Source organism: Cajanus cajan, chromosome 3, assembly GCF_000230855.2.
Source record: "Cajanus cajan strain Asha chromosome 3, NIPB_CcT2T_4, whole genome shotgun sequence".
Taxonomy (NCBI): domain Eukaryota; kingdom Viridiplantae; phylum Streptophyta; class Magnoliopsida; order Fabales; family Fabaceae; genus Cajanus; species Cajanus cajan.
The window spans coordinates 80,078,043-80,090,151 of NC_138519.1; the positions used below are offsets into that span (position 1 = coordinate 80,078,043).

A 12,109-nucleotide genomic window follows, 5' to 3' on the forward strand; every position below is an offset into this window, starting at 1 on the left:
AATTATTTGTAAAAAAAATCTAAAAGGCAGTAAATAAATATTTCTTATTAGATGCTCAAATTAGGTAATATAACCACACTATTTTATAGTGTCTTCTATTATTTATTCTATCTAGAAAGATTAGAGTGATCTTAGTATTTGCTACTTTCCTTTTCGGTCAACGCTTCTAGCTAAGTTTCATCTGCTTTCTTAATTTCACGTGATTATTTGTTTGTTTACTAAAAAGGAATTTTCTTTAAACTATGCTTGAGGTAGATTGGCACCGAACATATTATCACCTTTTTAACGTGATAAAATTAAAATCGGACTCTGATACAAGTATATATGAACTATTTATTATTAAAAAAAAAATGATAGACAGGAGACAAAAGTCAAAACATTACGCTGCGTGACTTGAGCCCGTCAATGACTTGGGCTCCGCTTCGTAGATTCTATGCGGACAAGGCTGAGCCCAACTCAATAATCCATATTATAAGATGCTTGCAGCCCTCTAGTGAAAACATTCAAAAGTAAAATTTAATCATTTCAATCCTAAGAGTTTTGATATTTCTAAGAATGAACTTTGAAATTTTTGACTTTATTACCTTCACTCTTAATGATCATAAAGGAGGCATTAAGACAAACCACTGAGATCCAATTTGATTATTTAGTGCTACTCGACCTACTGGGTTTTGAGTTGTTGAGTACCTAAAGTGCCTCATACAAAACTTGCTTGTTAAACTTATGACGAGGTTGGGCTACATGGAGACCCCCTAGCTCAAGTCGACTTTGATATGAGAGAGTACACTTTCAGTAAACTTGTAACTTTATTCTTATTAGAGGGAATCGAGGTACTTTGTGTTTCTAATAATTATATACAAACATCATATTATAAGAAGGTTGCATATAATTATTCAAAGAAGATAATTTTTTTTTTTATATTTGAGAGTAATAACAGTCCACTAAAAAGTGGAGACCAAAAACAATTACATGTCTCGATATTCCTTTTATAATATGCATAGATACAAGTCAACTTGTTAAGTATTTTAAAAAGGTAAATAAACATATATTTTAGTATTTTATGACAAATTTGATATATAATAATTGTCAAATATATTGATATCTTTTATCTGATTTAAGTAATTATGTAGTATATATAATATTTTGAGTCTTTTTTTTTCTTATCAAAAGTCAGTATTTTAATTTTGTCCGATTAATTAGTAGAGTTTTTTTTAATTTGATTTGATTTTTATTTTCATTTTTTTTAAGTTTTGAGATAAGAGTCAATGATAAAAGACATCTTTGGAGTACCATGATGAAGTCATTCAAGCAAGCCATTTGAGTACTTTGAGCGAACTAATATAGCAATACAACTATGGATATGTCATCTAACTCGCTTATGAGCTGTGTAGAAAAATCCCACTTGATACATTATAAAATTATAACTTGAGGGATGTAGTCATTGACTTCGTTTTTCAATATTATTTATAGAGATTAGAGAGAGAGAGTGGTAGGCTTGTAATTATGATTCCTCGACGATTTTCATTTGTGTTTATAAGCAAATTCCTTAGTTATAAATAGTTAAGTTCTTGGTTTTAGAGGATTTATGTAGCTACCAAACTCTATGTAACTCTTTCATGTTCTTATTCATTAAAGGTTTTTATTTAGTTAATTATCATTCTTATTTTCTTAATGCATGTTTTGACTTAACTACCCTCCACATAATCCATAAAATTAACGTAAGTTAGAAAACCTCTTTAAAACTATACGAAGAATAACATGAATAGCGGTTATTACTAAGAATATGATGAGTTTTATTAATCAATTTTTATGCCTTCTATCTTCATGTCAATTGTTTTACAAAGTTCACAAAGGAATTGATACTTCTCTTAAACAACCAAGAATTTTTGCCTAAAAGATTAAGATTAAAATATATATTGTTAACTATTAAATTAACTTAATAATTATTGAAATTTGATAATTATTGAAAAAGATATGTGTGAGAAGAAGGTAAATAAAATAAACCCCTAACATATTTTAGTCATTAATTTTAAACTTTTATTTTTAATCTATCTTCTTATTCTTAAAACTCTAAAAATACATTATTTATTTTTTATGTGTTCTTAAACAATTTTTTCTTTTTATTTTTCTTAATTAGTATTTAATTAGATTAATCAACTGTAACACAAATCTATGTGAATTTGATACTTGAATTTCTATCCATTTTACTATTTACGATAATTGATATGCTTATCAAAAGTCTATCAATAATAATTTTTATTTAAATAAGTAAACAAGTAGTTAATTTGAGTAGTAATAGACTTAGTTCTCGTAAACAAAATTTTGAATTCAAATTTTATGTATAAAAAAAACATGATTAAAGAGAAAATACTAAAGTGATATTGAACTTTATTAAAATAAATTTATTGACTGAAATTAGTTATCGATAAAATCATAAATATTTATTACACATGCCATATCTATTAAACTTTTTAAGTAGATTAAAGTATCAAGTTCTTAATTAAATAAACATTGATAAATAAAAAATTGACCTTTTCCATAGTTAAAAAGATTAGACATATACTTAATGTAGTTAAAAAGACTAGACATAAACTTAATGTAAGTGGGTCATATTCTTATTAGGAGCATATCTCTATTTGGAAGGAGTAGTTTTTGTTTTAATGAAAAAATTAAACTAACTTAATACATGACTTGATATAAGATCAAAATTGATCATTATTTTTTATTTCCAAGATTTTTAATAAAATTATTAATTGTTTATCCCATCTGGGTACAAATTCATATAAAACAAAACTTATAACAAATAAAAGTGAAAAGGACTTGAGCAATTAACGAATGGTGTATTATTGCATTTGTGTAAGCATGTGGAAGTGATAAGAAAGATAGGAAGATGAGGTGGAAAACTCACCAATGAAGTCCATTCGGATAAGAAAAGAATCCAAGACCACGATCTGATTGGACCAAGTTCCCCAACTCCATTTTGCCATCTATATTCCGAACTCAATACTGCTTTCATGCGCTAATCCTTCACTCTCTTCCGACCACAATGGCAGCCACCATAGCAACAACAGCGATGGCCATCATAAACTCAAAGTGCCTAAACCCAACCAAGCTCCACAACAGCCCCAAGCTCGCACTCGCAGTGCCTTCAAAACCCACCCTCTTGTCCCCCCACAACCTCCCAAAGGGCCTCCACGTGTCCACCACGGCGCTCGCCGGCGCAACGTTCTGGACCCTCGGCAACTGCGACGCGGCCTTCGCGGCGCAGCAGATCGCCCAAATAGCGGAGGGCGACAACCGCGGCCTCGCGCTGCTGCTTCCGATAATCCCCGCCATCGCGTGGGTCCTCTTTAACATTCTGCAGCCTGCGCTCAACCAGCTCAACCGCATGCGGAGCACCAAGGGGGTTGTAATTGGGCTTGGGCTTGGGCTTGGCCTGGGAGCCTCGGGCCTGGTGTCCGGCCCGGAAGCTTCGGCTGGTGAGATGGGCTTGATTGCGGATGCTGCTGCTGCGGCGGCGAGTGACAACCGGGGGCAGCTTCTTCTGTTTGTGGTTGCGCCGGCGATTGTTTGGGTTCTCTACAACATTTTGCAACCCGCGCTTAACCAACTCAACAGGATGAGATCTGAGTGAGGTTGGTTAGGGAAGATGGAGTTTTGTCTACACGCTTCTTATGCTTGTTTTGTTCTACCACTTCGTCATTGTAACTTGTATCTATCGTCCTCTCTCTCTCTCTCTCTCTCTCTCTTCATATTAAATATTAATGGACTGCTTCTCTTTTCCATTTATTTATTTTTGCATTACCATATCATTTGAGAATGTTGATGCTTAAATGCTTCATACAAGCCACTTCATTCACTGCATATCACCATCCTAAATTCTGCTAATGACTGATAATAGGAGTGTTTAATGGTTTTGAGATCCATTGTTGGTTTGGACTTTGGATTTTTGGTCTTTATATCTAAAAATTATATTCTTTTATCTCTACAAGTAGCTTTATCAATTCAAGATAAAAAAGAAAATAGAAAAATAAGCGGAAAATATGGAGACAATAATAATTAATTAAACCTAAAAAAAATTATGCGGTCGAGGAACGCATAATAAATTACAGACATACTACGCAATGATTTGGCATTGGCTTGAAACATTTCTAGAGAACTTTAATGCACCTTTTTATAACTATATGTATATCGCAGTAACGCATCACTTTGTTCTAAATCACCAACAATGATAGATAAACACGCTTACACGGCAAAATAGCGCCCTGTTTGCGTTAGAACGAGCATTAAACCCTCGAGTAACAAGTCAACAAAGAGAGAGCTCTGTAAGAACAAAAAAAAATGAACAAAAATACCACTGTTGTGGTGAGTGTACTTTTTTCCTTTGTTTTGCTGAAACATGTGATTACTCGGCGAGGCTCTCTGGATTGAATTCTGGCTGGCTTTGCGACTCTTCCAATTGAGAGGCTGTTGTCTTAGCCTTCTTAAACCTGCTTGAGCTTCTAAGAAGCTGATCAATTGACATCCCTTTTGTGCCTGAAAAGCTGCCCAAAGAATGATTTCAGAACTCACCTACTGCTAATTCAATTATGTAACATGATACATGAATTATGATGCAACATAAAACAAAAGAGAAGCCCCAAAAACTTTTGTTGTCCGCAATGATACATAGTGTGTTTGTTTTGGAGTTGAACTAAACGCCAGTTAAACTCAAAGCAACTCCCCCTTCTTATTTTTATTTTTATTTTTTGCTTTGGAAAGTGGGAAATGTGTTTGCATTGTTTCAAATGCATTCTCAAACATAGACATAGAGATATAAGAGTTTCAAAGTAACAATTTTGTGCAGCAAGGTTTCCCCAGCTTTCCCCAAACCACCTAATTTTAATAAGAGAAATGCTAACATTCTTCACCAATAAGCAATGTGTCTGTCCCAGCTAAAGATAAAAACTAGTTGAAAATCCTGTGAGATACAGATTCATGTAACTTAAAGGATATAGCAAAAAATATTGGTAATACCCTGGCCAAGCCACGATCCAAGAGAACAAGGTTATTAGTTTGCATATTCCCGACATGGGTGCATGTGAATGGCTCAATTAACACTGAAATACTGAATAAACCATCCATTTGAAAGATTTCACATTACAATTGAGCGATAAAATATTCACGTTTAAACATAAATTTATACAATAAACTAAAATAAAAATAACATTTATTTTTAAAGATACCCTTAAAAGCTCTTATTTTCTTTAGACAACGTAAATTGCCAAACAAATAAAATTTAAGGCCCAGAAAATACAGTCACAGTAATTCTAGCTTTGCTACGTTACTGTGATAAAAATATCGTTAGTAGTCAACAATAGATTTTGTTCGAAGGTAAATGCTCATATAATTCAAGAAATCTCAAATGATAAAAATTATGACGGCAAATGGTAGCAAAAGGTGACACAGGATTCGATTTATTGCTGAAAATAGTCAAACATGCAAATGATTTGTGGCCAAAAGCAAAAAGCATATGACTCTGACAACTTATATCAGCATTCAGCAGAAATGCAATTTATTAACTTACCTTGCTTTTAAGGAACTTCTTCCACCATTTTCCGGACTTTGCCCACCATATGAACCTGATAAAAAAAGAACAAAAGAAATTGGTTCCATGTATCACCATTTTTATGAAGAAACAAGATTAACTGAACATAGCCATATAAATCTTTAATTCAAGCTTGTCATCCATAGCAACATCAAAATTCAAAAAGCATAAGATAGTCAAGATACATATTCTAGAGGAAAACAAAAAGATCAACAAAATGGAACGGTGGATATTAATACCACATTCTTGACAACTGAAACAGCAAAACTTTCCTCGGTTGGTATATAAGAAACTGGTGGTATCCACAATGCCCCTAAGTACTAAGTAGTTGTCAGAAAAATATTTTCCACGACAAATCTTTAGGAAAGTGGTGAGCTACAAATGTACATCAACTATGCTGACTATCTGATTATAATTTCTTGTTGAAATGAACAAGAAACAACCAGAAAAATCTAAACCGTAATAATCTAATGATTGTTCATTCATCTTCTAACATTAACAAAGTAATACCTTGAGAACATAAAATAATTCTTAAAATTAGCAGGGAACAAACAAGCTTTTTATCTCAATTTCAAGAATTTCAATATTTTCAAACATATTATGAGGGTTAGCAACTGCAAAGATCAAATCTCAATTTAAAAAAGATAAAGAAAAGTTTATTTCTACATAAACTTACTCGTCCACCCACAGAGATCGAAGAATAATTATACACACTGTATCAACTTATTAAAACATAAAGGACTCCCAATTAAAATATATTTCAATTACCAGTTGGTGAATCCAGCCCTGAACTACTATCCTCATCAGAAGAATCAGACAACAGTGGATTATCTGTTGAAGTTCTAGTGCTGGCATCAACTTCATCTTCGGAGGAGCTGCTACTATCATAATTGAAAATTGCTCCAGCTAACAAGCTCTTCTTCTGATGTGTTTTACTCACAACTCCATTAACATTATTTCCAGAACCTTTTCCTGCTTTATTTTGAACCACTTTTATAGAACCTTTCAGCTTTGAGTTTGATACAGGAAAAAGTTCTCTTCGTTTCTCCAAATCCATGCTTTTCCCGGAAGCATTGACACGATCCTTTCTGTCAATTCTGTGTACATTTGGTACCTTCTTACCAGGGTGAATCCTTACATTAAGCTCTTCCTTTGATGATAACTTCTGTGAGGAGCTTAAATCCTCAGCATGGGTTTGTCTGGTTGTTGCTTCAAGCCCATGCATGTTCTTTCTGGCCATTGTCTCAATATCTGTCCTATCTTTTCCATTCATCTTGTCAACAAGCATGTCATCTGCCAAATTAGCTTCATCTTGTTCTTTTCCGGATGAAAATTGTTGGACAGTATCTTTACTCACAGAATTAAACCGAGAATCGGAATCTTTACTCCCAACATTAAATTGAGAATCAGAAGGTTCACGTCTAACAGAGTCTTTTGCTGGTTCCAAATTTGTTTTGCCTGATTTGTTAGTGAAGTTTGTGCTTGTAGACATACTTTTCTTTGTCACTGCAACTGGAGGTTTGGCAGGTGTTCCATTGCCAGAAGATTCTGATGGTTTCTTACTATCAAGAACTTGATCTGTTAGCATATTTGATATGCTTTTTGAGGTAGAAGTCTGTTTGTTGTTTGATTTCTTTCTCTGTCTCTTGGCCATATGTTCAGCATTAGATTTAGTTTTAATTTGTTCCAAGGAACAAGCATTCTCAGCACTAAAATCATCCACATTATCAGAAGTCCCTTGCATTTCCTCCTGCTTTATTTTTTCCCCATCTGTCTGATTTAAAGGATTTTCCTCTGTCTCCTTATTTCCCGACATAGAATCACAATTTGTTTCACTACAAGACTTCATAATAACAGTTTCACTCGCAAAAGCATCCGTGAAGCTAATGCCTTTTCTAGGTGTGGGCTGTCCACTGGAATTCTTATTCTTTCTCATCCCTTTTTTTTCCTTCTCTGATTTTACAGGTTCAGTCATTTCATTGACATCGACAACTTTTGAAGTCACATTTAATTCTCCGATGTTTGCATCAGTGTTGTCCTGGTTGAATAATGTGGAGTTATCTAAAAGCATTAGTTCAGAACCATTTTGTGGGGATACTACTCTACCCTCCTCAGCTCCCTCAATCTGACCAGCTTCATTTTCATGACATTGGTCAAGGACAGCATTCTCCTTATCCTTAGTCAGCACCATAGGCTCGTCCACATCAGAAGTTTGTGATTTTATTTCAAAATCAGAATGGTTCTTATAATTTCCTGTTCTTTTTTCTGTAGAATGAATGCTTTCTTTGCATGCATCTGTTCCAGTCTCTACGTTGTCTATAGTAGTTTTGCTCATACTGATATCTGCCCTAAAAAAGAAAAGAGATCAGTAGTAGATAAAATATTTCTTTCACTATTCTAAAATTAACTTCTTTTGTTAATTTAATCTCAATAAAAATAAAAATATAAAACTAATCTTAACATATTATGATGATACAATGTTAGCACCTAAAAGGAAGGTACTTTCTACCTTTAGAGAATAGGCCATCTTCAGATATTTCCTCCTGAACGCCTCTTTGAATGCCGGAATGATCTGCTTCTTCTTCTTTCCTAGATGAAGTAACTACAGGTGTTTCAGGAGGATTTGATGAGTTCATCTTCCCTTTCCTCCTCTTACTCCGCACACTAGTTTTAAGCAGATCAGTGTCATTAAAATGTTCAGCAGATTGGCCAGCATTGCTGTTTTGAATCTTCTGTTTATCCTCCAAAACATGGATAGAAGCATTGTCTGCATTTAAATCATTAAACAACTTTTCCTCGGACAAACTTTTTTCTCCACTTTTGCCTTTGCCCTTCTTTTTCTTTGCAGGAGGGTCAGTATGTAAAATGTCTTCAGTTGCCTTATTGTCCTTATATTCATCATTATCCCTAGATTTTTCGTTCTTATGTTCAAACAGATCCTCTGATTCTTTCCTTTCCTCATGAGCTTCAACAGTCAAAGACCTTTTCATTCTCTTATGCTTCTTATTTGTAGCAAGTCCAGGTTCTGAAGCCTCTTTAATTGACACTGCTACATCAATGTCATTCTTAATGTTATTATTGTTGCAATCAGTGTACTGATGTTCCTTTAAATCTTCAGTTTTGCTAATCACTTCTTTATCTGCAAGCTCTGAAGGGTTTGCTACGACGTCAATATCCTGCTGAATTGTACTGTTACCAGATCCAACAACATAAGTATCATTTTCTTTTGAATCGTCCCCTAGCACTGTGTCTTCATTTTTCCTTTTCCTTTTCTGTCTTTTCTTCACATTTGATACAGAAGAAGGAAATGCATTTGCAACGTCATTATCGCCAGACAATTTAACACCTGTACCCAAATTTTCAACAGCGCCTTTGCCAGTATGTTCTGAAACAGATGGACTAGCAACAGGAAGTTCTCCATTCTCAATTAGTTTGTTCTCCAATTGTGGCAACTGAGACTTGTCAAAAGTGGACACCCTCTTGGATGGAAAACTAAGAGGATTGTCTACAAAAGCAGCATTGCCTTTTGAATCATCATCTTGCACTGTGTCTTCTTTTTTCCTCATAGTCTTTCGTTTTCTCTTCACACTTGGTGCAGATATCAAAGGATTTTCTTCACACACAGTACGATTGTCCTCAATGCCTTTACCAGATCCATCTACATGACCTTCAATATTTAAACTCGGATGTTCGTGTACAATGCAATGGTTATCTGTCTCAGAAACAGAAGAAGGAAATGCATTAGCAACATCATTATTGCCAGACAATTTAACACCTGTATCCAAATTTTCAACAGCTCCTTTGCCAGTATGTTCTGAAACAGATGGACTAGCAACAGGAAGTTCTCCATTCTCAATTAGTTTGTTCTCCAACTGCGGCAACTGAGAATTGTCAAAAGTGGACACTTTCTTGGATGGGAAACAAAGAGGATCGTCTACAAAAGACGCATTGTCTTTTGAATCATCATTTTGCACTGTGTCTTCTTTTTTCATCTTACTCTTTCGTTTTCTCTTCACACTTGGCGCAGATATCAAAGGATTTTCTTCACACACAGTACGATTGTCCTTAATGCCTTTACCAGATCCATCTACATGACCTTCAATATTTAAACTCGGATGTTCGTGTAAAATGCAATGGTTCTCTGTCTCAGAAACAGAAGGAGGAAATGCATTTGCAACGTCATTATTGCCAGACAATTTGACACCTGTACCCAAATTTTCAACAGCTCCTTTGCCAGTATGTTCTGAAACAGATGGACTAGCAACAGGAAGTTCTCCATTCTCAATTAGTTTGTTCTCCAACTGCGGCAACTGAGAATTGTCAAAAGTGGACACTTTCTTGGATGGGAAACAAAGAGGATCGTCTACAAAAGACGCATTGTCTTTTGAATCATCATTTTGCACTGTGTCTTCTTTTTTCATCTTACTCTTTCGTTTTCTCTTCACACTTGGCGCAGATATCAAAGGATTTTCTTCACACACAGTACGATTGTCCTTAATGCCTTTACCAGATCCATCTACATGACCTTCAATATTTAAACTCGGATGTTCGTGTAAAATGCAATGGTTCTCTGTCTCAGAAACAGAAGGAGGAAATGCATTTGCAACGTCATTATTGCCAGACAATTTGACACCTGTACCCAAATTTTCAACAGCTCCTTTGCCAGTATGTTCTGAAACAGATGGACTAGCAACAGGAAGTTCTCCATTCTCAATTAGTTTGTTCTCCAACTGCGGCAACTGAGAATTGTCAAAAGTGGACACTTTCTTGGATGGGAAACAAAGAGGATCGTCTACAAAAGACGCATTGTCTTTTGAATCATCATTTTGCACTGTGTCTTCTTTTTTCATCTTACTCTTTCGTTTTCTCTTCACACTTGGCGCAGATATCAAAGGATTTTCTTCACACACAGTACGATTGTCCTTAATGCCTTTACCAGATCCATCTACATGACCTTCAATATTTAAACTCGGATGTTCGTGTAAAATGCAATGGTTCTCTGTCTCAGAAACAGAAGGAGGAAATGCATTTGCAACGTCATTATTGCCAGACAATTTGACACCTGTACCCAAATTTTCAACAGCTCCTTTGCCAGTATGTTCTGAAACAGATGGACTAGCAACAGGAAGTTCTCCATTCTCAATTAGTTTGTTCTCCAACTGCGGCAACTGAGAATTGTCAAAAGTGGACACTTTCTTGGATGGGAAACAAAGAGGATCGTCTACAAAAGACGCATTGTCTTTTGAATCATCATTTTGCACTGTGTCTTCTTTTTTCCTCATACTTTTTCGTTTTCTCTTCACACTTGGCGCAGATAACAAAGGATTTTTTTCACACACAGTACGATCGCCCTCAATGCCTTTAACAGGTCCATCTACATCACATTCAACATTTAAACCTCCCATGTCGCGTAAAACGCAATGCTCCTCAGCCTCAGAAACAGAACGAGGAAATCCAATTGCAGCGTCATTATCACCGGTCGATTTAACACCAGTATCCAAATTTTCAACAGCTCTTTTTCCAGAATATTCCGAAGCACAAGGACTAGCAACATGAACTTCTCCATTCTCAATCGCTTTGTTCTCCAAATGCATCAACCCGGAATCAACGAAGGCTGACACCCTCTTGGATGAAAACCCCCTAGCATCATCACGAGAAGCAACCAAAGCATTATTTGCAATACCAAGAGTGGCCACATGGTTAGGAGAACCATGATAAACAAAATGCTCATTCTGAGCACGCTCCCCCAACACAGCAGCATCAACACTGAGAAACCAGCTCTTGTTGGAACAACCAGCACTAAAGGCACTTCTCACAAGCATGGAATCCGAAAGGTGGTAAAAGTAGCCCCTGCGCTTAACCTACCTCAAATAAAATCATAATCAATTACAAGCAAAAACAAGACAAGACCATAACTCGAACATTACCATATAAACATACCTTTATCCCATGAATCAGAATCTGCCCAATTTTCGGAAAGCACAAGGGATGTTCCGACAGAATACTCTCTGCATTGATATATACCAATAGCGTTACATTAAGAACAAATAACGAAATCCAATCTATTAAGAACAAAAACCGTTAACAAGAAGGATCTGCATAATAATAAAGTGTAAAGGAATAGAAGCATTGTTGGAGAATAAAAATAGAAGAGATGAAAAAAAGAGGATTACTTTTGAGGTCGGAGACAGTGTCGAGGTCTGAAACGACGAGGGCTAGGTGCGTATCGAGGCTGGTGTCTATGAAAACAACGTTAGTGTTGTGAGTCGCCATATTGGTATTCTTGGGGTTTATGGCAAGACGGCACCACTTCGCCTCTGCTTCAGGTTATACCCTTCCCTCCTTCCACTCTTATTTATAATTATATATATTAACTTTTACATATCTTTTAATCTATTTTTATTGTTAACTTTTTTTTTTCTTTTTTCTTTTTTCTTTTGTCAACCTTCTTTTCATTATGAGTAAAATATGATATAAGATAAAATATGATCCGAGCAAAGATATGATAATGAAACTAATAAG

The 12,109-nt window shown here is 35.2% G+C and overlaps 2 protein-coding genes across 2 annotated transcripts; one reads left to right on the plus strand and one right to left on the minus strand.

Moving 5' to 3' along the window:
- Nucleotides 1-2,924: 2,924 nt before the first annotated feature.
- On the plus strand, nucleotides 2,925-3,789 carry LOC109805947 (photosystem II reaction center proteins PsbY, chloroplastic). The gene has a single exon (XM_020368292.3). It carries the CDS (start codon nucleotides 3,047-3,049, stop codon nucleotides 3,632-3,634), a length of 588 nt encoding a protein of 195 aa, XP_020223881.1. The 5' UTR covers nucleotides 2,925-3,046; the 3' UTR covers nucleotides 3,635-3,789.
- LOC109805823 (uncharacterized) lies at nucleotides 3,647-12,027 on the minus strand. The gene is made up of 6 exons (XM_083071437.1): nucleotides 11,761-12,027; nucleotides 11,528-11,595; nucleotides 8,097-11,448; nucleotides 6,356-7,930; nucleotides 5,567-5,621; nucleotides 3,647-4,544 (listed from the first exon to the last, which is right to left on the minus strand). Exons 1-6 carry the CDS (start codon nucleotides 11,858-11,860, stop codon nucleotides 4,406-4,408), a joined length of 5,289 nt encoding a protein of 1,762 aa, XP_082927563.1. The 5' UTR covers nucleotides 11,861-12,027; the 3' UTR covers nucleotides 3,647-4,405.
- Nucleotides 12,028-12,109: the final 82 nt, after the last annotated feature.